The sequence below is a fragment of the Nothoprocta perdicaria genome, unplaced genomic scaffold (genome assembly GCF_003342845.1).
Source record: "Nothoprocta perdicaria isolate Ctin4 unplaced genomic scaffold, notPer1 scaffold_83, whole genome shotgun sequence".
NCBI lineage: Eukaryota > Metazoa > Chordata > Aves > Tinamiformes > Tinamidae > Nothoprocta > Nothoprocta perdicaria.
The window spans coordinates 39,639-66,235 of NW_020456121.1; the positions used below are offsets into that span (position 1 = coordinate 39,639).

Consider the following 26,597-nt stretch of genomic DNA (forward strand, 5'->3'; position numbering starts at 1 on the left):
GGCTTGAAGACTACCAAAGAATTCCTGGTAATGTGAGTACTTGTAATTATGGCTCCTGGACAAAATATGAATTTACTTTGCATATGTTTCAGAATTATCTTTTTATTTTCCCTATTATTAAGCTGTAATGAATTTATGTACCTATGGACATATACACCTCATCTCTAGTACTGTTCTATATTTCMCGGATTTGGAACCCAAGAATGAGAGCATCCTAGGCTCATTAAACAATTTATTTTATGTGATAGGGGAATGTGCTCTTGGGCAGGAAAGCTCCATTAATATGAATTATTAATAATATGTATCTACATGCATTATGGATTTTAAAAGATGAAAAGGAAGCATATCAGTTATTCTATAGAGCTTTCTCCATTTCAAGGCCACCCCTGAACTTCAGACAGCTGTCTGTGCAGAGCACTCGCAGACATGGGATCCCTAATGACCGCTAGATTTTTATTTATGGTTGCTAAAATTACAGAAAATATTTCAGGAAAGAGTTCTGTATGTTGGCAATACCTGCTTAATCCTCCACTACTTCAACTTCATCTACTTGTAAGCATATATCATAAAATAGCTGATAACTTCCCAAACATCCATGCTCACTGGAAAGGGATCTCAGATCTGTCATCAGATGCAARTAGATATTTTTATGTTAAAATATCTTATAAGGAGGATATTTCTGTAACTGCAGCATTTGAGAAAACTGTGTCATTTTTAGATGCTCCTGCTGACGCATCTGCTTGTGATGTGTCAAATCACATCTATCAACTATGTTAAGCTTCATAACACTGCGTGATAATGAAAAATGATGGAAAGAACCAGCTTTGATACAGTACATCACACTGTGACACAGCAGCAGAATGATTCTAAAACATTCATATCTCAAATAAAACCCCTCAGACATGCAGCTGCGGAGAGTCTCCATTCATGTTTTTACACAGCTTTGTGCCCTGTGAAAAACACTCTAATAGGTGTTTCCTACTTAGACCTTTTTGGGTAATTAGTCCCTTTGGTACTTCAGGATTCATATATCCTGCTGTTCATGCTAATACCACACAATACTGCATCAGGAAATCCTGTCTTTTGGTATCCAGGGGTTAAAAAAGTAAAATTACTCCTAAGGAGAAGTGAATAAAAGAAGGTGTGTGGGAAGGGTCCTAAAGATTAATTAGCACTATTTGAGTCTCCAGAGGTAGGCTCAAATACAGTTTATTAAAGCTTTTTGTTCCTAATTTTAAAAGCCTTTTGCAGCACTCCCTCCTCCTGCTTAGTCTTCCTTGTATCCCTCTGGRGTTTCTTCTAGCTCTGTGAATATTGTCAACTTCAACCCCCGTATTTTTCTTTCTCCAAAATATCAGGGTAAAAATTACTGCTGTCCTAAAACCAGAAGTCTGAATTCAACAGAGCAYGCTATTTAGCAGTCACATATATGTCATATACAGCACTGCCTCCATCAATTACCTGAATGGTGCCCAGAATACTGTAGCTGTAGTCATGCTGCAGCTAGATTTTTATGTATACAGTATTAAATCCCTTCTATTAGCAAATATAATTCCACCTGCACAAAGTATTATTTTGGCATTTGACAGTTTCAGGCTTCCCCCTTATGGCATGTCTTATAGTGAACATCTCCTTTTTATTTCAAAAGTCATTTTTAATGTAAGAGAGACAAAATTGGATTTTGCTTTCATTTTTGCCAGAGCTACAGTGACTTAACATAAAAGAGTCTGCTACATAAAAGAAGGTTCAGGGTTAAATTATCCAGATGTTTAACATGAGCTACATTTTAAGTACAACTTTGGACCTGTAGTGGTCTTTCTCTATATTCACAGTAGTGCAGATATTCTAATTCAAATAGATTTTTAATTGATTTATTGCTGTATAAGAAGAGGAACATATCCTTTTGAAGTAGAATTTCCTTTCCTTTTTCAGTCTAATTCGCTTTCCAGATTTCACCAGGCTAAATCATGTATATGATTGCACTACAAATGAAAGATTTTCTTTACAAATATACAATTTTGAATGTACAATACTCACCTGCAGTTTCACATGCATGTTTGCATAGGTACTACAACAGATAAAAAAAAAAAAAAAACTTACCACTTTATAAAGTAACTTTCTTGTTTGCTACATCTTTTGACAAAAYAAGTCTCTCAAAATCTCATAAACTGCAAACAAAAACACTGGTGTTGATTTAACAACAACCTTCTATACATAATGCTATATCCAACATGTATTCATATTTTATACTTAATTATTATGTTTGGCTCTATTCTATTTGCATATTTTGATCCTATCCCAGCAAAAATAAAGTCCAGCCTAATATCTCATATTAAATAAATACTGTAGGAATGTAGTAGTGCTTATTAAAATCTTTTAAATGATCCTGTACTGGTAGAAAACTCAGCATTTTCATTAACCATATTTATTTCTTTGGAATGTATGTGTACATGTATGTGTTTCAAAACATGGTGAGTTAAAACAGAAATTTAAAAGATAGCTTCATGTTAATTAATAATACAAGTATCCTTACACCAAAGGAGGGGAAATTATGATTAAAATCAATTTTATTCCTTACTGTGTTGTCCTCTTCCTAATTTCCTATATTATTACTCAGCTGAGTTTTAGGGAGTTTTAATGAATAAAGAGCCCTAAAATCAAATTAAATATCTAATTATCTAAATATCTATATATCTAATATTAAGGGCAAAGCTTCCTTTGATTTCATTAATTTCAGAATTTTACCCATGGATCAAAATTCAGACTCACTGTAGAAATCCTATTTACCTTCTACAAAACCATTAAAAGAATACTCAAAGAAATATAGAAAATATTATAATTCTTATGTTGGCATACTAATTTTTTCAATCAGAAGTCAGAAAAAAAATGGTTCTTATTCACAGATATACAAAATTATAAGAAACTGATAAAGTTACTCAAATTTATAAACTCAAAAAGAACAAATTTTATAAAATTCCTGAAGTAAAGCTCAGAAGGAAGAAGATAAACAAAACAAACTACAAAAATATAGCTGTCATAAACATCAGAATTAAGTGTTTTACAAAAAAAAGTTTGTTTTACAACACTGTCTTGTTAAATTAAAAAAAAACAATTATCTCTATACAGTAAAAATGTCTTTACTTTCAATAAAAAGAGCTCCTATAGCTTTTAAAATTTTACAATAGGCCAACATATTGCATAAGTATGCACATTACTACATATATATGATTCTTTATGCAATATACACAGTAGAAATCAGAAAATTAATATATGGATTTTAGAATGTGTAGAATATGTACATCAGGTTAAAATACCCAACAGATTAAAACACATCAATGTAGTTACAAACAAGTAAATGTCTCAAAACACATTTGTGTGACTATAATGCATTGCCATAGCATTTGGTCTGAGAAAGTTTATAAAATTCTTTAGCATTACAACCTTAGAGATTTTCAGCTGTTAAAAATAAACTAAATTCCAGTGATATCAGAAGGTTTACATTGATTTACAATGAATAAGAATCTGACCAAACACGCTAAAAGTGTATTTTAAATATCACTTAACAAATAAATGTAAAGAGATAATGCCAAATATCTGTTTAGAAAAATGCACATGATCATTGAGAAAGAACTCATAAAACTTATAGCCATTTTGTAAATTGTATAAGAAACATATTATCATATATAATAAGAATAAACTGAAATCCATGTTCCTGTGTTTCAAAGCTCAATTTGAATGTCATTTCCATATGAGTTTTTTTAAGAGTGAAAAGTTAACGCTGCATGGAAAGAAGTCACTTTGCTTCACAATATTTACATTTGCTTCCAATACTTAGAGTAAAACAAAGATCTTAATAAAATGTGAAAAATGAAAATATGCTACAAGTTGTCTCCTTTCCTAATGTCTGTGATCAGAGATTTCAATGTACATGAACACCACTGCTCACTTCCATAGAACCTTAAATCTCATGATTTCTCCCATGCAACTAAAAACTTGGATAATGTAGTTTGTGAATGAGACCAAACAAACAATTTGATTGTTCTTCTGCTTTTTGTAGTCAGTGGTAGCATTAGAAAAAAAATATCCATTTACTGGTAAAGGAACACAAAAGATATCACCATATTTGAAAGATGAGCATGATTCTTAATGCCTGAAGGATCCTATAGAATGTTATTCTATGGCTTATATTACCTGAGAAATGGTAGCTCTCCAACAAGGTCATAATCTGGACAGATTGCAACTTTACAAAGACAAATTTTTCATCTCAGTAGAACATATTAATTTTTCAATCACATTTCTGCAGGGCTGTTCTGGGAAACCATTTAACAAAATCCATAACCTAATTCAGGTTTATCCTTATAGTATGTAAATTTAACTCTTACAATTCCATTGGATTAAAGGAGCAGCATCTCTTAATTGCTTACACTAGCAACGTAGTTCAATCATTCCATAAATTGATAAACTGGACAGGGACAGACTTTTAAAAAGCACTTAATTTGTGTAAACTCTAAAATTCAAAAGTAAATTAATTAAATAAAACTGGTATAATTACTTAGAAAAATATAAAATTAAATTATTTAGTATTTGCACTAGTTTATACTTATTATACCACTAATTCATAGCAGGAAAATACATATTTAATCTAAAATGTCAGATAACATGAAAAAGAACTACATTTAGATAACATATGTACAAAAAGTTGTATATTTAGCAACAAAAGAGAAACCCAAAAGAATATCATAATAAGTAATATTTAATTTAGCATGTTCTATTTTAAACTTAATGTGTAATTTATTTTTATATGGTTTTTGCTTTTACATATGAAGTCATATATACAAACAGTTCTAGCACTAAAGGCAACACCATGTTAGAAAATGATTACATTTGAGGATTATTAGACTTTTATTTTAAGTAGTTTATACACTATTGAAAAGCAATTACAGTATATAATAAATAATTGTGCATTGTCTTAAAACTTTTTAACAACTTAAAATAGAATATATTTAAATTACAGAAAAATCACTAAATCCAAAGCTATTTGAGCAATTTTTTTCATTAAAAATGGACATCTAAGTTAATAGATGGGTTTTTTTTCAATGAACATTATAATTGAAAAAAAATGAAATTTGTAATCTTTAATCTCCTGCTAGATAAAAATATATGGCTACATGTAGCAGTAACTGTCCAACATTGTTCTTTCTTTGAAGTGCACTGTTGTATAATCAGATTGATTTCTTTGATAAGATACGAGAATCTAGAAACTGTCTACAATGACTTTAGCAAAAGAGCACAGAAGTACTCAAGCTAGCTTAAGGGAGCTAAGATATAAGGCTAACTAACTACTATGTACCTTTTGCTGCTGTTGCTATAGGGAGTCCAGTGCCTGAGCAATGTGCTTTACAGCCAACTTGGCACCTGTATATTACAGGAGGTAGTGGAGTCATACAGATTACACAGGCATACACCTGGGAAAAAAAAAAAAAGATAGGATGAAGTAACTTAAAACATATTTTCTATGCACCAGATTAAAAACAACAACAAAAACAAAACAATAAATGCACCACCAAGAAAAAAATATCAGTCACTGGAAACTATAAGCTAGAGAAAATGTACCCTGATTATGGCATTATAGGCATAGATGCTCAGCAACCTTCTGTTCCATGCCACAGCCTCAGGCAGGTTCCAAGAGGCTCCTCATAACCAGGCCACTCAGCTGCTGTTATCTTTTTGCTTATTAACATAGTTTAGCCCTTTATAATGGCATGACAAGGAAAACCTACAAATCTTCAGCATCTAACTTTGTGATCACAATTGACAATATGTTGCTTTAAATTTAATGCAATAATCTATTAAAACTTGCAATATCCATATAGTTGAGTTCTAAGGTTATAGATGCAGAAAATAATATCCAGACGTATAGTTTAAATTTGCTAAATGGATGCCAATTTTTAAATGGATAATGCATGTATCTATTAATATGAGACTTATGTTACTAATCTTCAAAATTRCTACTCTTTCAGTTCAACTGAAATTTAATTGTGATAAATGATTAGTGAAAAGAAGTCAGCAATTTCAAAACTAGCTTACCTTTTATCAAGTTTTGCTACTACTAAAGGTCCTGCTGCAAATTCTTGGCTTCATTCACAAGACTATTGCATTTTAAGCCAAAGAGATGGTTCTATTTCAGAACCACTTCTACATTTTTATTTTGAGACCATCACATTTGTGGGCCTGATATATCTCATATTAAACTAAATGAGAAGACTTCGATGGCTAAAGTAGGATGACGTTCGACAACAGTAAATGGGCTGCAGAGGTAGAGGGAATTCTCTGAAATACAAGTAGAAGTAATTGCAATATATTATTCTATTTATTTCTATTCTATTTTATTCTTTTTGTGCCAATATGCTGCAAGAAATACAGCAAAATGAGGTAAGAAATTGAATCAAACCATTGCAGGATTAAAAATTCCACATTTTAAGTTCTTCATAACCTCCCCTTCTTGTTTATACGCTCTGGCTTTCTCCCTGCATTAAACAGTGACAAGGATCTTCACTCTGCCAGATTCGTCTCCCACTGAGGTAAATGTAAGATGGGTGTCAATCAAAGACAGCCTCCAAGTCTTTGGCTGACTCTTCTGAGCAGATTTCCATTTTAGGGTTGGCAGTCTGCTGCACTCCATCTCACGCGTGAGGGACAGGCTACCACATTGATGAATAAAGAACCTGAACTCGCAAAACCTACATATAAAAGGGGGGTTCACAGAGCAAAATAGGCAAGCTAGCCTTTAAGGATTTGCTCACGTGGACATGCAAGACACAGGCATACAAAATAGGAGAGCTGATGGAAATAAGGCCTTCCCTGTGCTGCACGTTTAATCGTAAGATAGCTGAACGCTCCATTTTAAGTCAAACTGTCCCTGATTTTTTCTTCTTTTCTCTACCATTTATGTTATTTTTGATACATTGTCTTTTTTTGTGGTTTAATATAAAAGGGATTAACTCAAACAGTCAGCCGTTTGTGCACATACTCCAAGGAGGCAAAATTTGTCATGGTGACATCAAACTGCTAACACAAACAGATCTATTATCCCTTCTCTCCTGCTCAGTCAGACAGCTGCCCTCAAGGTATTAGCCTCTGAGCCCCTGTGATAAATCACTGAAATATAGGAAACCTGATTATCCGAATACAGCTGGAGCACAGAATGTTATTAAAATGCACAACAACATGGAAGAACATCCATGAGGCTTACAATGAAAGATTTTTGATATAATTAAGTAGTTAACAAAAATTTATTGCAAGAGATAGTTTGTCACTAGATTTACAGTTTCAGAGAACATAGTACAAAACATAGTGCATCAGCTTTGTCTAAACATTAAATAGGTGCAAATACACAAAGATAAAAAACAAAAAGTGAATACTTTACAACATAAGTTACAGACTATAAATATATTTTACATACATTATACATATTCTAAGACATCATCTGCACTTATGTATATATAGTTCATCGTAGCATCAGACTAGTCAGTGCTTTAATTATAGTATAGATCTGAATTTTACATGAATATTTGCATCATTATACTTACAGTAAATCCTTCCAAATGAATGAGCATTTTTAACCTGTTTATTTCACTAATTCATAAAACTGTCTTGCAGAGCTGAGGAGACTGTAGAAATAGCAAGTTTGTTGAATCGGAAGGCTCCTTTTCCCCATTGCTGCTGCTAAAAATCCGTCCTAAAAGAGGGGCTGGAGGGGAATGACAGCTGGATGTGGTGAGAGCAGGGAAGGAAACACTGTGTGTGGCAGAGCGGGGAACGTCAGGTGCGTTGGATGGAGGACTGAAGTCGGAATCAGCGGCAAATGCGGCGGAGCAACAAAAGTCGCGTGGCCTCCTGGACAAAGTCTAGGTCCTACTGACAGATGAGGTAAAGGTGCTCTGGAAAGAGCGGGGACCTGTGAGAGAAACTGCTGGTGGGGCTGAAGAACCTTAAACGTACTTGCTGCGGCCGCGGCCGTGTGCTGCTGTAAAACAGCATGATGGATCGTGGTAACGGAGGTAGACGACAGGGGCTGTTGCAAGGGTAAGGGCAACGGAGAACTCGGGGGCTGGACCGCCGCAGGAGGGAAGGCAAACTTCACTTTGTTCGCCAGCATATGCTGCTGCATGATCTGCTGATATGCTTCAGGCTGGAGGTCTTTGAATTTCTCAGGAGTATCCGGGGGAAATAGCAATGCCTGCTCCGGCAATGTGAAGGGGGTGATTAACTGCTCGGTAGTTAAGAAGGTGTGACTGTTGGACTGTGCTTCTTTGAATGGCAAAGGGGGTGGGCTGTTAAGCGTGTTGGAATTACACCGTACCCACTCACTGGCCACTTCGTTAATTTTTTCATGTGGTACAGCTTCAGCCAACTCATAGTGGCAAAGAAATGTTCTGGGAAAAACTTGCTCCAAATTTCTATTGGTGATGGGCACTTTACAAGGAGCTTCATTTTCATGACTGTTTACATTTTTCTTTTTCTTTTCATCTTCCAGAACGTCCTTTGAGGATGCAGTTTCTGGAATACCTTGCTCAGGAACAGAAGCAACTGAATGTGTGGCAGCTTCCAAAATTTTGTTTGAAGGGTTCTCCAGTGCTGAACACTCGCTCAATTTGTCTTTTTCCAGCAAATGTGAACTATCTGCTTGTAGAGATGACTTGTTTTCTATCTGTTGCACTGTATCATCGGTACTTTTTCCACAAACAGCTTCAGGATCTGTATTAGTTTGCTCCATATTGTCTTGAATCAACAATTCTCCTAGAATACTTACTGTTGGATTTGTGGAATTTTCTTCCAAAGGCCTRGAGGTCTCATCTTTTGCATCCTTGCCAATAAATACACGACGTATTCTGGCTTTCCTCCTCCTGCGTTTCCCTTTTGCCTTGTGACGTGTAGCTAGAGAACTCACTTGCCTTAAACATTCTTCTGCTACATATGTCGGTTTGTACAAACTTTCATCTGAAGAAGAAGAATAGGTATGATGTCTTCGTTTTCCATGGAATTTTTCAGGTTCATCTGTCAGAAAGCTGTAACTTCTTTTTATGGATGGATTTTGATTCAGATTCTTCTCCTCACTGCAGTGTCTTAGACACTTATGCTCAGGGCTACAGCTTGATCTTCTGACTTTCCAGCTACAAAATGCTCTTGAGCACATTAAATTATGTCTTCTGGAATTCAGAGCCACTTGTTTTGATTGCCTCCGAGAGCTTGTTTTGCTTTTCCTGTGGTTAGAATCAGAGATATAGTTACTATTTTTYGCATTCCAAATCTCACATGAGTCTCTGTCCCCACACGCATAAGCTGATGCAGCTATGGCTCTTTTATGACTTTTGCTTTCAAAACTAAGTTTTTGATATGACTGTTGTATCTCATCTGTAGATAACCAGATTCCTGCATCATATCTACACTTCTCTGGATTGTTTTGAAGTGGCTGATATTTATCTTCTTCTACATAATTATTTTCCTGTTCAGGCACTGAGGAAATCTTTATTTCTGCCTTTGCTGTTTCTCGACAATGAGGGTGATGATGATGATGGCAATGACATAGTTTTCTTTTCCTTTTTCGTTTTCTGTTTTTGCAAAGACATTTTACATGACCTTCTTTGATGCGGACTTTGTTATGTTTCTCATCTATCACAGTGCTTTGTCGTAAATGACTTTTAGAAATGTGACACTTTCCTATTTTTCTAATCCTAAATGATTCACCTAAGCATATTTTATCTTGATTTTTTGCAAGATCACAATTTCTGATGAGGGAAACGTCACTTATAAGAGGTATCGTAAAGTTACACATGTTTTTATTCATTTCCGTTTGATAATCACCACATTCTGAAGTGGATTTATTTGTAAAATCTAAGACTAGGTCTTGGTTAGATTCAGTTTTATGGTGAGAATGAGGTATGTTTGTCTGGTGTTTGGGCTTTTCTTGGCTGTCACTTGCTTTTGACAACTTGAAGTCAAAATATAAAGGATTACAGCTGTAAGAAATTGATGGGTCTGTATTTGTGTAAATTAACATCTCTGATGGCCACTGAAGTGTATTTGATCCATGTTTGCTAAGAACAGGAAAAAAAGGTTCAGAAGGTTTCTTGCGTGTCTCTGACTTGCTTTGTGGGCTTTTATTATCTTCTTCATAATTCGATGAAATTAATGCATCAGCCCCAAGCTGTTTTATTTCAATTGTGGATGAATCACTGTTCCCGTTTTTACAATTTTCTCCCGTATTATCTTGCTGAGATAAACAATCCTTCATAGCAGGCTGAGCAACAGATCCATTTCCCAGCAGCTCATGACTACTGCATTCAATTGGCAGTTCATGATTACTGGTTGCACCTGTGGGTAGTGCTTGATCTAGTAAATCTGTTGTACTTACATCAATATTGTAGCCATCCAAATCAGGAGACACGGTATTTTTTGAATGAGAAATATCAGGAATAAACACAGTACTCTCCAGCATTTTGTTTTCTTTACTGGCTGGTTCTTTCGACTCCTGAGTTTCAGGAGCTTCCTCTGTTTCAGAGCATTTTTCCACCAGTGGACAAAAGCAGTCATGATTCTCCTCAGAGCACAGAATTATTTCTGCTGTTGGAGACTGAAGATTACAAGGTCCTGGAACAAATCTACTTTTTCTGCTAAAACCATGCTCAATAGATGTTTCATCATTATATTCATAGAAAACCGCAGCTGAAGATTCCAGTTTGACAGCTGCTTTCTTAGGGAAGGCAAAAGAGAATGCAACTTTATGTCCTTGAGCTCCCTGAACTTGATCTCCAAGTTTCTTAGGGTCAGATATATTACTACAGGCATTCTCATGCATGGAGGAAAGATCAGAAGCCACACTGTTAGAATTCTGTGCACAGGGTGTTACTGTGCAATTGAAATCTTGTATATTAGCAGAGTCTATGGCAGCACTTTGTGGGATATCACTGGAATTATCATGCACAGTCACTGTAGTAGATTTGAACATGGGGCCACTTCCAGGGGCACTAGAAAGGAAAACAAAACTCAGCATGAGTACATTTCAAAAAAAAAAAAAAAAAAAAATCGCAGATATTAGTACTGTATTCCTGCCAGAGGAACTTGATGTTACCTTGGTAGCTAAAACTTTTTAAGGAAACAGGAAGAGTCGATAAAGCCTTTTTGAAACATTAAAAAAAAATAGTAAAATCAGTTGTACATACTAAAATTAATGAGTAAACATTGTACCCATCATTCCTACCTGTGGAATTATAAGATGCTAATATTCATACACGGCTGTTCACGTTTTTCCTAGCTAACCCAGAAGGTTATCWTTCTCTAGAAATCTTACTTCTCCCTATAGACCATTATGGTTTCAACAGTATTACTACAAATAGTAGAGGTTTTAAATTCTTTTGAGCTGCAGAATATATTAAAACAGAAACCATCTCATAGATCACCTCCCATTTAGTCATAATCCTAGTGACTGCTTCTCCACCTATAGGCAATCACTCCATCAACTCTCTTTTTATTTGTGTTCACAAATATAACTGTAGCAATCTCAGCAATTTCTTTCATGGAAAAATAATTTCAGGAAAGCAGTTTAGCTGACAGTAGTGCAATAAGTGATTCATCTTTCTTGAGAAAAAAAATTATCATCGTCTACTCCTGTTCTTTATTTCATGTCATATTCCCATCTGTTCTATTTGACTTAAGAGGAAGCAAGGACAAGAGCAAAATTTAAGTTGTCAGTTTTCCAGGATCCACAAAAAATAAAAACACTCGACATCAGGAGACGCAGAAGTTTCTATGTAACAATTTGTCACTGTTATGGCTTCAACTAAATTTTCTGGATTTTTTAGTGCACAATAAAACTGGATGATGAGAAGACTTGCAAGTGTAGCTCAGGACAAGTGATGAACTACAGAATGGCAAATTTACATCTATTGTATCTAGGAATTAAGGTAGAGATTTTGTGAGAAAGGACTTCCTCATGAGAAGTCTTTCATTTGTCAGTTCAGCATAGATTGAAAATATCTTAAAAAAACCCAAACTTTTCTCTAACAAAATAAAATGTTGGTTTCTTCTATAATCCCAACTTAGAAGATTCTAATTTAAAAGAATTCTGTGTGTCTGTTTATATCACACTGCTAACAACACAAAGCAGTAGAAAGCAATTATGAAATGGAGAAATAAATCTTAGAGGCAGTTCTTCCTTCAGGAAATAGAAGAAGGACATTTATAAAGTAACATAAACAACAATATCAAAATCTGTGTTTCATTAACGTCAAAAAAAAGATGAACAATACCTCATTCCTGAATTCTACTAAATTTTGATATTGAGGTACGTTTCAGGGAACAATATCTAAAATCGAGAATATAAAAATCATGATGCTCAATTATTAGATTTGGAAAGTTAAAGCACTGATTTAAAAAGCCTCTAAATCACCTACCATAAATGGATAAAAAAGAAAAAACAGGTATTATCTAGCTCGTATCAACCGACCTTTGAAGATTCATGTCATATCCACCTGTTTAGAGACTTTACTTCCATATACTGACCAGCATACAAATATGGATGCAACCACAGRAACAGAAAAACAGGTCTTATGGTCTGACTTCTCTGGTAGTTCATCTGGTAAGATGAAGCCCAGATAAAATGAAAATATTTGCTTTTAAACACCTACTTTTCTGATCTGACCCTTGAGGCACTGCAAAAGGCCAACCTGCCACAAATATTTTCAGTGGCTTGTAAGTGTATTATATTTTAGTAAGAATATGATCACAACCAGCAAATTCAATATTAACTTCAGAGATATGCCTAGATTCAACAGTAATGTATGACTAGTCAGGAGTCACTCTTGTAATGAGAAGTAAACACTCTGCTGAGCTGGGAAAAGATGCACTTATCTTTTAATATAAAACATCAAGATACTGAAATTTAAAACTAGATTTCTGGATGCCTTCCCAGGAAAGCTGTTTGAAAACTAAATTGCAGAGATCTGTTACATCCTAGAAAGACAGACTGCATTCCTCACCTCATCAATGAAGTAGTGTCAGCCTTCAAATGCATGACCTAGTTCACTAAGCTTTCAACCAGTCTGCCTAGTTTTATGAAATATATATGAAACAATTTTTCTTAAACTAAAAATACATGTCAATTTAGCTCCACTGAAAAATAACGTTAAACATTTATTTCTTCACATGGTGTGAATCAAATGACTGTATACATACTGCTTCAGAAATGGCATAAAAATGTGCAGGGCTGTGTGCTTAGCTCCAGCTGAGGATTTTAACAGCCATGTGTCCCAGAGCTCCAGCTAATAGTCCAGGGATTATTTAAAATATTTTCTACATTTTCACAGCTATTCACTTACCAAGCTGTCTCTTTCCTCAGCTCAGCTAACTTGTGCAAACGTTGAAGGGCCTTTTCTTGTTTTCTTTCATCTTTTCTTGACTTGGAAGCTACATTTCGGGCAAACTCCCTCTGTTTCAGCTCCTTGAGTCTCTATGAGAAATCAAGACATACAAACAAGAAAGGAATAATAAACATTACATAACCAAAGTTATTTTCTGGTGAGCACTCATAATGAGAGATGCTTTCCACCTTAAACAGGCTATCTATTCAATAAATTCATTCATTTCAAGCAAAATACCAAAATTTACCATACAGGAAATCTACATATTGTTTTCTATGGATCTTGTAATTAAAAAGAACACTCTCAGTAGAACCAGGACTAGGTTAAATCAGAATTTCATGTTAGCTTCCTCTTTTTCCATAAATGCTCCACAGACTTATTTCTCTTTGACATGGTAATAATTAATAAAGGGACTAGTCCTTAAGGAAACAAGTATTTATATGCATACAACCACCAAGAACCTGTCTCTCAAATAACTTCACCCTTCTATATTGCACATAGAAGACATTCTTCAAAAGATACTCTCCAGTAGTCATGTAAAAACATTTAAGCTAACACAAAAGATCATTATCTCATGAGTTTTAGAAGAACTCAATGATCTGCCACTGATTTTGTGTAGGAGGTCCAATGGTTGGTCATGATCAGTGGCTATCTCAACATGGAAAAGCAATAATTTTAGCCTTGTATTATTCAAGGTGTATTGTTGTATCATCAGTGAAAAATATGAAGTAGATATGTAGCAGAGTTTGCTGAACACTATAAACATTGCTTTCCTGGTTTTGCTCTTTCTCTTTTTTTGTGTGCCTCTTTTGACCATTTTTTTTTCTGTTGACAGAAAAGTACTTCTCATACAACAACCTCATTCATTTATGCACAGAATGATGCCTCTAATCAGCCTCTAATCAGTCATTATTTGTTTAGCACATACAAGTTCTGGTACAGAAAAATTGTTTACTATTTTTAAACAATCAAATTGTTCTGCTTGGTTGTTATAAGTAAGTGTCAGTGAGCAAGACAGAAGAGTCTGGAAGAAGTTTCATTTGCACAATCTTCTTGTCGGCCTGTTTTTCCTTCTGGAACTATTTGTTCCAGTGATTCTCTTCTGTCAGCTGTCCTGCTAAATGAAAGGTCCCTTTTTTCAGTGAGGAGTGGTACTGAATATAATACTTCTAAGCATAACAGGAATTATTATCTCATTTTTTTTTTATAACTGAATCTTCTTCATGGACAGCTTTAATGATTTTCATGACATATCTAGATAAATTTTCAGGTCTTTTTCAGCAAATAYATATATATTCAGTGAAACTATGTTGTAAAACATAGTTTGTAAAACAATGAAGAACACAGCTGGAGCAACAAGGTTTAAGGATGAGTATATTTTTCCTATTTATAAAAGCTCAACTAAGTGGGAAAATATGTCCCCATATGACTMTTTTTGGATACTGTAGTTTTCTTTCATTTATTTTCACCTAGCCACTGGATAAACTCTTACAGAAATTCCTGTGCTGTACTGAGTCATGCTAAGYCAGGGATAAGTAGCGCTGCATTCATGTTGCACTATTATTTGTATTTTATAATTTTTGTTTGTGTTCTGCAAATCAAAACATGATGAAAATATCTTAGTTCCATGCCTTTTGAAAATTGGGAGCAATAAAGAGTGCTTATTCTTAAAAATAATATTTTTCTTAAACTTTTTATGTTTTTCCCTGTGACAGAACTATTCATCAATGCTAACTTCAACAGCTTAGCGCTTGGTTTTTTTTTTTCCCCATTTGCTTCCATGATTCAGCAAATAATTAGCAGCCAGATATATGACATGATTCCTTCATATATTTTGCGGTTTTTGAACAAGCTCAAAATGTRTAAGTGCTTAGAAGCAGAGTTCAACAAATAGTTCACAATGAATAATTAAATGAGGTTCTTTAAAAGAACTAAAAGCCTCGTTCACTATTGTCCTGCAGCATTGCTATGATACACTGTACTGCCACTTAGAGCACAGATCAAAGACTTTTCCAAATGACTTCACCAAATACTGAGCAATGGGAAGTTTTACTCGAATTATCCAGTCTTACAATTGGATCCTGTAAGAGGGTCACTTTAGCTCACATGGAAAGTAAATTACTGTAATTCACCTAAATGTAAAACTAGACTCAAAGCAAAAACATCCYATCTACTTACACAGAACTTGGCTGGGAACTTTTTGCACATTAACATTTAATCATGTTAACTGAAGTCCAGGTGAGGAGGAAGATCGTAGCAGCTCATAAACTAATACTGAGAATAACACACAAGGAACAAATTCCTGATCCTGTATCTCAAAGAAATCTACCTCAGATCTCTCTATGCTTGCAGAATACTCAGGAAATTCTGATATACAAATCAAAACAATCCTAAATTGATTTCTTGTTATACCAGATAATTCTCCTTTCTCTGATTAATGTATGACTTCTCTCTACAACTTCCTGTTACCTGGGATGGTTTATTGCTTCTTTATATGAATTACAGTACAGCAGAGTGACAATTCTTTATATAAATACTTGTGATGTCAACTTGTATTAGAATCCTTATTCAAAGAGGATAGTGCTTTATCAGGTTTAAATAACGGAACAGTTCTCATAACTATAAACACTGTAAACATTCAAACAGTGAATGAAATTGCCTCTTAAAACAAAGCATTATTTAGGAAGATGAAAAACACACCTACTTTCATTATGTCTTTGGGAATTTGAGTGGTTTTATCACTTACAGTCATGCTGCTGGAGACCTGCACTTTACTGAGCACAACATAGCAGCACCTCTTGCATTGTGGCTTTCAGTTCTACATCTTTTTCATAATAATGTTTCATATTATTAAAAAAAGAAAAAAGATTACAGACAAAAATAAACTAAAATAATTCTATTTTTAGTATTATAAGACCTCCCTAGCAGACATTAAATCAGAAAAGTTATTTCAATAAGAAAGGAGAAACAGCAAGATCTCTCAGGGAAGTAGTAATTCAACCACAGAAATAAAGTAGGCTAAGGAGGAAACTAACAGTCAATCTTTTTTTTTTCCTTTTTTCTTTTTTTCTTTTTTTATGCCGCCATTATTAAATTAATCCCTACAATATATTCCTTCAATTGAAGAGGAGCTAAGAGCAAATCTAACAGCAGTCTATAAACCACTTAAAGGGAGTTAAAAAGCAGATGGAGACAAATTCTTCTTGACAGTAGCTAAGAAAACATCTTTCCGAGGTGAGTGTGGCACTGGAACATGTTACTCATGGGGTCTGGGCATGTCCAGATATTCAAGGCTTGAATATCAAGCAGCTATTCACGGCTTGGCTCAACAAAGCAACGCCTGATGACCTAGTCTTGGTGAACAGGAAGCTGGGCTGTGGTTGGCCCCCCCAGAGATTACTTCCAGTAACATTTTTATGTTACTATCTTATCTTATACAGTGAAATATCTCGTCTTCTTATTTCATCAAKGGATGAGTTATTTTAACACTGATCAGTTCCTTTGTTTTTTAGAAGTCTTTAACAAATCTATTTGGTGTATTGTTGGCTTCTGAATAATTATCATTTTGYTGCAAATTACACACTGCTTCCAGTTGCCTCTGTCTATAGGTATATATACACACCTCACTTTAAACTATAAAACTTAAACCCTACCTTAAAAACTGAGAGGGGTCCACAAATTTGCAACAGAACCACATTTTATGTGTTCAGATATTAAGACCTTCAGGTGACAAAGAATAATCCTTTGTGAATAATCCTTCTCCTCTTCTACATCCACCACAAACTGCAGGCATATCCTCCTGGTGGTCTTTTAATATTAGAAGAAATCTAAAACATACAAATATAGGTAAATGCAGGAATTTTAAATAACAATTCTTTGGACTCCAGTATCACTGAATATGTAGATTCAGTTGATTTTCCTAGCGCTGTCACAAGCATCAATGCCAAACTCTCAGTAGCAAGTAGGAATCAACTAAGAGGAGGGAAGGCTGGGCGTGTTTTACATGCCCATCATAGGCCAGAAAGGAGGCTGGCAGAAGTTTTATCAGAAGTTTTATGCAGGCAAAATTTTTTGCCTAAAGAAGAACATAAATCCTTCAGAACCTCCATTTCACAWAGAGGAAAGCTAGTAACCTTTGATGAAGATCTTCCTAATTAYTATCAATTAGGTCATTGCAAAATATATACCATGAAACAATAAAAGAAAAATGTAAATCTTTACTTTTTATTTCTCTCCATGTATCCTGGAAAAAATATCCATAAGGAACAAAGACATACTTCACTATGTAATGATTAATGCCTTTTCTAGCATGTTAAATCTCATGCTTAATTTTACATTCACTGAGTGTTGGCAAGTAACTGTTTCTGGACCATAAATGAAGACTTCAGTAGTTTTCATTTTAAGAAAACTATGTTTCCTAGAGCTGACTAAATGGTCCCAGCTTTGCCACTGCGCAAAAAGATTSTTTTTAATGTCCAAAATTACTGTTACAAGCAGAATATTTCACCAAGATAGCCAGGAACCATGTGGATAAGAAGAGTCTGATCAAGTTGCAAGGTTTAAGATATTTTTTTGTTAGCTTCAGCAAAACTCAGCAGAGTTCTTCATTAATATTAAGGCGAAGACGAAAGAAAACAGCATAAAGGCACAGAATTAGCATCCTGCCAATCAAAGTAATTTAAGTAAATAATGAAAAGCTCAGAATGCTGAAACACATTTGTTCATCTCAAAAGTGGTTACATATTCTAGCCCATGAATTTGAAGGTACATAATCTCTAGGCCTATTTTTACTTCTCTAAGACAATATGGAAATACCTGGCGTATTCAGGGATAGTCAAATTTTTGAAATAAATGTGGGAATTTTCAGCAACAGTCAAAGGTGCTTCTTCAGTCACAAAGATTAATGACAAAGTAGGTATATGTCACTTCTTTTTAAGGATCACTTTACTTTTCACCCACTTCTGCACCATTTAGTGTTCTAATTTAAACAGGCACATGCAAGAGATCATTTTCAACCTGTTGAGAAATGGTTATGTCTAGCACAGTTGGAGAGCAGGGCTAAGTTGCAGGGCTGGCTCAATTGTGGGACTGCCTCCAGAGGCAACAGATTGTTCTAACTTCCTCCTAATGGCAATTGGAGCGTCTTCGTACATGGCACGGATCATGTCAAACACATTTCACTGATCCCACAGCATTACCCACCACCCTGCCTTGCCTCCACCTGGGAAATTAAGCATTCACAATATTCTTGCAAGCATATTTAGCATTTTCAATTTCCAATAGTTCTACTGTGACCAGAATATTGATTCAGGCAGCCACTGCCTCTTAGTATTTTGAGATGGACACTGGTCACCAAGTGCTAAATGCTGATGACTGCTTCATTCCCTGGCCAGTTACAATCTGCCATGCRTGAGAATAGTCCCACAACATCCCCTCGAAGCTCTGTCCGTAAAGCTTTCAGCTAGTGGAAAAAAATCCCCATTTGAACTCCATACAKTTTCGAAAAATCATTCTACAGGAACCACGGCTTCCTCACTCAGAACTCCTTTYAGAGAAAGTTCACTCAACTTCTTGGTTAAGAATCAGTTTGTCAACTTTAGAGYCACCTTCTAGTGTGAGATGATAAAGCCACAAAGCACAATAAAGATGAAATATATGCATATATGAATGTACATTATGTTTATCACTATGATTATTACAGTGGGTACAGTGGGACATTTTTACAGTAAAGTTGGGCACATAACGGTTGGATGACTCAGCCTCTAATGCTATCAGAATAGGTCAAAATGATTCATCACATCTCCAGCATGAAAGTTCTCTGTCTCTTATAGGAACAGGCTGCTATTCTTAATCTTTTTCCTTCCCCTCTCTGTATAATTTGCTGCAAGCACTTTTAGTACGATTTCTGTACTAAAAACAGAATATACCGGTCTCGTATTTAGGAGAAAAAATTCTGTAATATCCTGGTTGGGTACACCTACTTAGAGCACCTAATTCTATGGTTCCATAAGTCTTTGTCCTTCCTTTTATTCTTAAGGAGCACTGTAAGAGGATTAAAACACTAGAAAAGGGTTAAACACTGGAAAGCTTGAGTATATCAGTTTTAACTTAATCATTACTGGGAATGTGCTGTAATAATTTAATGATTTGAACTATAARTATTATTGTAACTGTCCTAATATTTCTTTCATTAGGCTGCTTGACTAACGAAAGGCTTTACCTAGACTATCAAAAAATTCTTGGATTTGCATGTTAGGTATGGCTTTTTTTAATCTATATAATTGCAAAACGTGTTTGTTGGTTGGGTATCTGAACTTTGAAAACTGGCTGCTTTTGGATGAACAAGTGATGATGGGCATAGCAGATCAAGTTGTCCGTTTTAATATATGCCAGAAGCAACTTGGAGCAATATACTCTTGCCTAAATCAGATGTGAACCTGTCAGGAGACAATCTGTCCTCGATTAAGAATAACAAGGAAATTAATAAAAATAATAATTAGAGTTCACTATTGAAAGGAAGAGTACTCAAGTCTTAGCTTGCATTCTTAAAGGTGAAGACAATTTCTAAGGAAAATTGCCAATATCAAATTTCCCTTCTTTCCTACAACAACAGTCATACTTTGATAAAAATGCTCCCACTCACTACACAGGTTCTATCTGATTAATGGGTGAAGGTCACACTAGAAGGCAAGATTAAAGCAATATCTAGAGCATTAAACTCCGAAATCTAAACTGTTGTATGTTCAGGCTTTGAAGAAAARGAGAAAAAGAAGCACATAAAAAGTTATGTATCTGACACATAAATAACAAGTGCAATTAACTAGGTGGACCTTCTATATTCCTCAACAGAAGATAGATTTAAAATGTCTGTGCTCAATAGGAAGGTATTTCTGGATAAAATATTGCTGCAGAAAATGGAAAATAAGAACAGCAGCTTTACCATTTCAAGGTCAAAATAACGCTATATTTAGGGGGAAGAAGATAAAAAGTTCTTCAGGCCTCTAAACACAAAGAAACAAAAATACTTTTCAACTAAGAACTACACATACTAGCTATGAAAACCTTGCCCATTCTTCATATGATCAGAAAAAAATAGATTKAAAAACACTCTCCTTTCCGAAAAAAGTAATTTCCTACTACCCTCTAGCACTATACAGTGTAACTAGACACCCCATGATTAACAACAAAAGCAAACTGACAAAGCAGTGGCTGTTCTTTTACATAAGATATAGGATATTCAGTCAAAACAATTATTTTTGTTGATATTTAATCTAATGGTAGAATCCTCCAGATGACACATCACATTTTTCTGGTTACGGTTCACTATTTTGTTTTCCGTCAAGAACACAAATCTCATCTTTTTCTAGAAAAATCTTAGGTGCATTTGGAACGAGGACCAAAGGAAAACTATTTCACAAATTTGGGTTCAAATTCTTTTATGTATGTTTTTTCCTGCGGGCTTCTATTAAAAACACATATCATCAAACTTTGCTAACATTTTACCAAAGATTTCACTACATGAAYTATTACCTACAGAAAGTTAGATATTATAGATAATGCCCTCASTCTTCGCATTATCTCTTCAAGTAAGATGGCCTTAAAATCTTACAGTCCCCACTTAGCAGGATGTTGCAGAGTCTTCTGGGATGGGGAAAAAAAAATCATAAAACACTTATCTACCTACCAAATGTCTACCCTACCACATCCTTTTATTTTTTATTTTATTTCTGCAGAATTTAAAGACTTGGAACATTTCTAAAGTTTGAAAGCTCAGATCATTTCAATAAAAAATCTTCACTCTTACCTCTGACATAAGGTATATTGGTATATATCTGACATTGACATAATGTATATATCTGACATAAGATATATAGGTGTAAGATTTAAAAAAAAGCATAAATTTAAGGAATGAAATCCCCCATACTTCTCACTACTTAAAACAAATCTAGGATTTTCCAAAAGGTAACAAATAGTTCAGATAAGATTATATACAGCAGTCTAACACCCTCTAATAAACTGTTGAACTGTCAACTGATCTGTTGAGACTGCACTTGCAGTTTGAAGATGATCTATTCTGTGCGATGCCGATGTGTTACATCAACAGTAACACTGTCAGTCAGTTCTCAGGAAGAAATGAGTCCCTAAGTCACAGAAGCGATGGCATACATAGAAATGTGATTTGAAAGTAAAGGTAAATTTAGGAATGCATTCCACTTTGCCCTACTGCCCTGTCAACTGATAATCTCAGAGACTACATGGATGCCAGATTCCTACAAAAGAGAAGCACTGCTCGTCTTAAACAAGCAGATATGTTTGCACAGTTTAGACTTACCTTCCATTTTTAACGGATGTTATGGAGCAAACATCGTGTGCTTACAAAGAGTATGCGTCACTTTGCTGATGTGAACTTTCACTTCTGCCTGTGGCAATATCACTAAGGATAAATCATCCCACTTGGAATTTCTACTGACCCTTAAGATGCCAGCTGGTGTCCTAAATGCAACACATCTGCAAACTGTATTCAGATTTCTGCTTTTCTGCATCCYAATTTCTTTCTTACCACTGAAAACATTGCCTTTTTCATCTTCATTCTGAAGAAACTCTCCAGCCACTGACATTCTACAAAATAGAACTTGAGAGACTTTCCTTCTTCTAGTCAGCTCTTATCCCATCTTACTTTCTATGTCCTCTAGCAATTGCTTCCAGAGTAAGCACAATTACAGGTTTAGATATTTAACAARGAAGAGTGGCTGAACTGGGGCAGAATCAGGCCCACCTAGCCTGTATTCCATCTTTGAACAGATGACATTAGGAGATGCTTCAAGAATAATACYGAAGCAGGTATGAAACCTTCCAGATCACAGCTGTTTTTAGCTCAAGATATTTCCTAAGATTTTTCTGACTTCACAGTCTGCCAACAGAGCTCTTCTCCGAGGTTTCCCTTCAAAATATCTACTTTTTAGTATTTACATTATAGTTTAGTGTTGAATTAAATATGTTTTATATGTCTCGCCTACGGTACTACCTCCTTTGCCTTGTTTTGTAGCTGCTTCATTAATTTCATTTGATGGATGCACTTCTTACTGGAAAAATAGCGACTAGTCAGTCTTCTCAGTGAACACTCGTTCTTACTCCCTTGAGCAACTACATGCAACAGCAGGCTTTGCTTCCTCACTGCTCACCCTTTCCCAGGCCATGGAGGAATATGCTAAATAACACTATACCCTTCAGCAAGAATTTGTAGTGATGGAATCCTCTCTTACATGGCCATTAAAYGGTAAGATGTTCATTCCAAGGCCTTCCCTCTTTTCTCATGGCTACTTAGCTCCTTAGAGATTTTCATCAGAAAGTCTGTCAAAAGCCTTTTGGAAACCCAAAACAGCAAGATCACACTGATTTTTGTTTACTTTCAAAGCTTTTAAAATGTCTGAAAGGCAAGACTGGCCCTTTATGTGATGACTCTTCCCCTTCACATTTAAAYGGGTTGATCCTTCCTTGTACAATTCCTGTACTATTTCCCGTCTTCCATAATGGCTCTCTGAATTGGTTTATGATGGAAATGTCTTCAGTTTTCTCACTTTTAATTTTAAAGGTAATGGCAGAGCCTGGGGTGACAATTATTTCCTCTAACAGCTATTCTTTCTGCTCTTTGAAAAAATAGGTTTGGCAGCTTGGTTTTCCAGGCTTAGCCCAATGGCAACACGAAATCAGAACTCTAATCACAGCAAATTTTGATAGCTTTACCTTTCATTCCTCAAGATTTTGAGCACAGTGAAACAGTTAATTATGCTGACATCTGAGGTTATTAGACTTCAGAGTCAACAGCTCCTTGACAAACAACAGTTTAATGCCTCTCATGGGTACTGTGGTTTCTGTACCTCTTTGTAACTTCATCATCATCAGAGTCAGAGAGAGAAAGACTTCTAAAACTTAGATTCTAAAGCATGTCAGAGCAGTCACCAGAAAAAAATATACAACTCTCCCAACTACTCTCCTACTAGTGTAGTTTCAACAAGTGGAAGCAAAATATTGAAGTTAAATTTCATTTTCTTCAGTTTGGTGTAATTAGTACTAGGTTATTGACACTGTTCATCTACTGGTATTCAACTCAAATGTGCAAACTAGGGATTTCTGATAAGCAAAATACTGAAATCCGTAAGTACTATTTTTGCTCATCTCAAGCCTATCTTTGCAATATCAAGGAGTTTTCCCATGTAACAACTTTTGCAGAGGACATCTGTATCCCTCCATCCATCAATGCAATACAGCTRGAGCTGCTGAAGAACATGGCAGCTGTCTGACAGCGAGCACCAATTACTCGACAGCGCGCAGCAATTACACCTAGCAGCTAGGACTGGGAGGGAAGAAGATACTATAATCAGCTGAAGCTGCAGGGGGGACTAATGCAACAGAACCTAATTACCTGACTGGAATTCGGCCAGTGCACCGAAGTTAACATCCTTGCTCCCAGAAAGAAGCCTTGCAACTTTAATTATCACAGTGGTCAAGGTCTTGGTTTTATGTCTCGGAGGCAGTGGCTCCAGCATCACAATTATATTGCTCCAGCGCTGCCGCAAAGGAGGACGTGCCACCTGTTGAAGTACCTTCATGGCCTCTAGCAAACGGGTGTTAATTAGCAGCTTTTCCTTAAAAATTATGAGTTGCTCTAATCCTACACAGTGTGAGATTTGATAAGATGAGAGCACTGGGTGGTATAGTTAATAAATCAGTTTACTGTACAACCTCATTTCTTTAATGAGCAGAAACTACCTACTTGGGCCTTAGTAAAACAAGAGCCCTAGGCGCACACGCTTGTGAAGTAAAATGCTGTATTAATTCTTTAATTCTTGTATTTTTTTTTTTTTCTGAAACAGGAATTGCTGACCTGCCACTAGTCACTCCTGTCACGGGACAACACTGAGTGCAAACTTTGATGCAATAATTAAAAAGAAAAAACAAAGACAAAGAAAAAAAAAGAAAAATGAGTGACATGGCCATTATGGGAGAATAACCAGTAGAGGTACAATTTTCATAAGAGAATAACTTTAGAAGTTGACAAGAGCTGTCAAAGTGTCAGGACAGGAGAAGAGCCAGAACAATTAACATATACTACACTTCAATCTACTGGGAGAGAAAAAAGCAAGGTTTGTTTTGGACAATTATGAATTAATAAATGGAAGTGTCAGTTCCTCTATAGTTATTTCTAGAGCACCCATTAAAGCGTACTAAAGGCCAAAACCTTTTACAGTTTCTGTCATGGTAGAAAACACACTATCATTATTTCATATTTCAGGCAATTTTACTGTCAATGACAGCAGTTATAAATGTACAAGAAAATATTTCCTTAGCAGTATACCAGTAAGTTTACTTTGCAGAAATCATATAAGCTCCCAGAAATGAGTATTATTTTAGATTTTTTGTTTTTCTGAAACATATGAAGCAAAGTGCTCAGGAGAGCATATCACACCACTTCTTTATCTTATTCAGTGTGCCACACTACCTGATTGGGTCTATTGGATGAAAGAGGTCTATTCAGAATGTCAATACTACAAAAAATTGAGCAGACCTCTGCTTTCTGGCAGCCACTTCCCCCAGGGAGAGGAAATTTTCCTTCAGCGAGTATCAGATCAGATAGGGTATCACTCCACATACTGAACTCACAGGTTTTCCTGCTTTTCTGGATCCATTAAATAGAGGATTTGCACAGTAGTAGATCTTGTTTCTATGAAATGTGCTGCAAGAGCTAGCTGAGCTCAAAAATTATCAAAACTCATACTTCCCCTTCTTTTTTTTCCTTCTACTTCAAAAATGAGAACAACAATTAAAACTGGGTTTTATTCTTCTGTAAAATACTACACTCCTTTGCAGTGGACCAAAAAATGTTAAATGGACTACTAAAGCCCTGTTACTCTCAGTTGCCTACTTACGGAGGAATTACACGCCACAGATCAAACACTCCCCTTCACATGGTAACGTAAGGGATTTGCAAAGGAGTCAACCGCTCCATGTATCTGCAAAGCAGAATGCACAGAAGCCCCTTTCTAGTGATGGATATACATTGCGAGATGAGCAGGTAATGAAGTTGGACTCCAAGGAGCCACAAACCTTGAATTTTTGCTTAAATCCTTACACTTATATTGAAAGAAGGAAAAAAACTTCCAAAGTCTGTACTTTTTAGTAGACAGGCTTTCCCATCACTACTGCTTAGGAAAAATGACTTGCCATTATTTTTGCCCTGTTGATCTTCTCGTTAATCAGACAGAGGAATGAGTCATTTGGTATTTTATCTTCCTTTTGTTCATAGCCAGACAGGTGTACAGAGTTAAAGTAGAATACTAGAAATGCTAGAGCAGTATTGTGTTACWACAGGCTATTATGAAAAGAAAATCCAATAGCTGCTGAGTCAAAGATATAACTTGGAAAAGACTATTTCTCATTTACAATGTTATCCACCATATTTTAAATACCCCTCACCTCACCATCATAAATTAGGTTATTTTTAACTATAATTTTAAGACTGTTCAGGTTTCACAATTGCAAATTCTTCCCTCCAGATACTATGAACTTGAGATTTCTGCTTGGCATGCCACTGCTCACTCTGAAGTCCAGGGAATTATTTTTTGCATAAAACTAAGAGATCCTAAAAACAGTTTAGGAATTTTGGAATGTCATAGATGCACATTTGCTTCAGACCTGACACTACAAAGCATATCAAYAACAACAAAATCTCTCTGTAAATACTCTCTGAAGCCTGCCTTTTTCTTGGTTATTGCTTGTCCTTGACAAGCTGTCTTTGCTCTTCCATCTCACAGTTGAACTCAGCTATATTAGATCTGGTCATCTGAACTTTATCATATTAATAACGTTAGTCACCAAGGAGTAACTCAGAAYGGAGCTTTCACCTGGCAGAGCAAACTCACAGCACTCAATGAACCCATTACAACCATTTTAGACAAAGCAGCCATTCAGAGCCAAACACGTTCTTATTCAGACACATATAATGTTCACAGAAAGAAAACAGTAATTAATTTAAGATGGTATTTTTTAACATATTTCTCATTATACTATGCACAACTTTAATAACCTTATACAGTAGGCTGGTGTCAGGAAAATTCACTACTAATTCCTTAGCATACAGAGCATATAGCTAAGCCTACAATCACGGATAAGAATGAGGGC

General features: G+C 35.4%; 1 protein-coding gene across 2 annotated transcripts in view; it reads right to left on the reverse strand.

Moving 5' to 3' along the window:
• Positions 1-5,402: 5,402 nt before the first annotated feature.
• The window catches only part of ZNF804A (zinc finger protein 804A), a 122,783-nt gene continuing 101,588 nt past the window's right edge, over positions 5,403-26,597 (reverse strand). The window contains exons 3-5 of one of the 2 annotated variants that reach the window (XR_003251395.1): positions 13,377-13,507; positions 7,590-11,027; positions 5,403-5,465 (exon numbers count right to left, since the gene is read on the reverse strand). Coding sequence is in view for 1 of the 2 variants with exons in the window: in XM_026052106.1 (XP_025907891.1) it covers positions 7,739-11,027; positions 13,377-13,507 (3,420 nt within the window). In the remaining variant the exon portion in view is untranslated. Of the gene's footprint in view, positions 5,466-6,992; positions 11,028-13,376; positions 13,508-26,597 lie in introns of those variants that run through there. The other variant, XM_026052106.1, reaches the window with a different exon arrangement.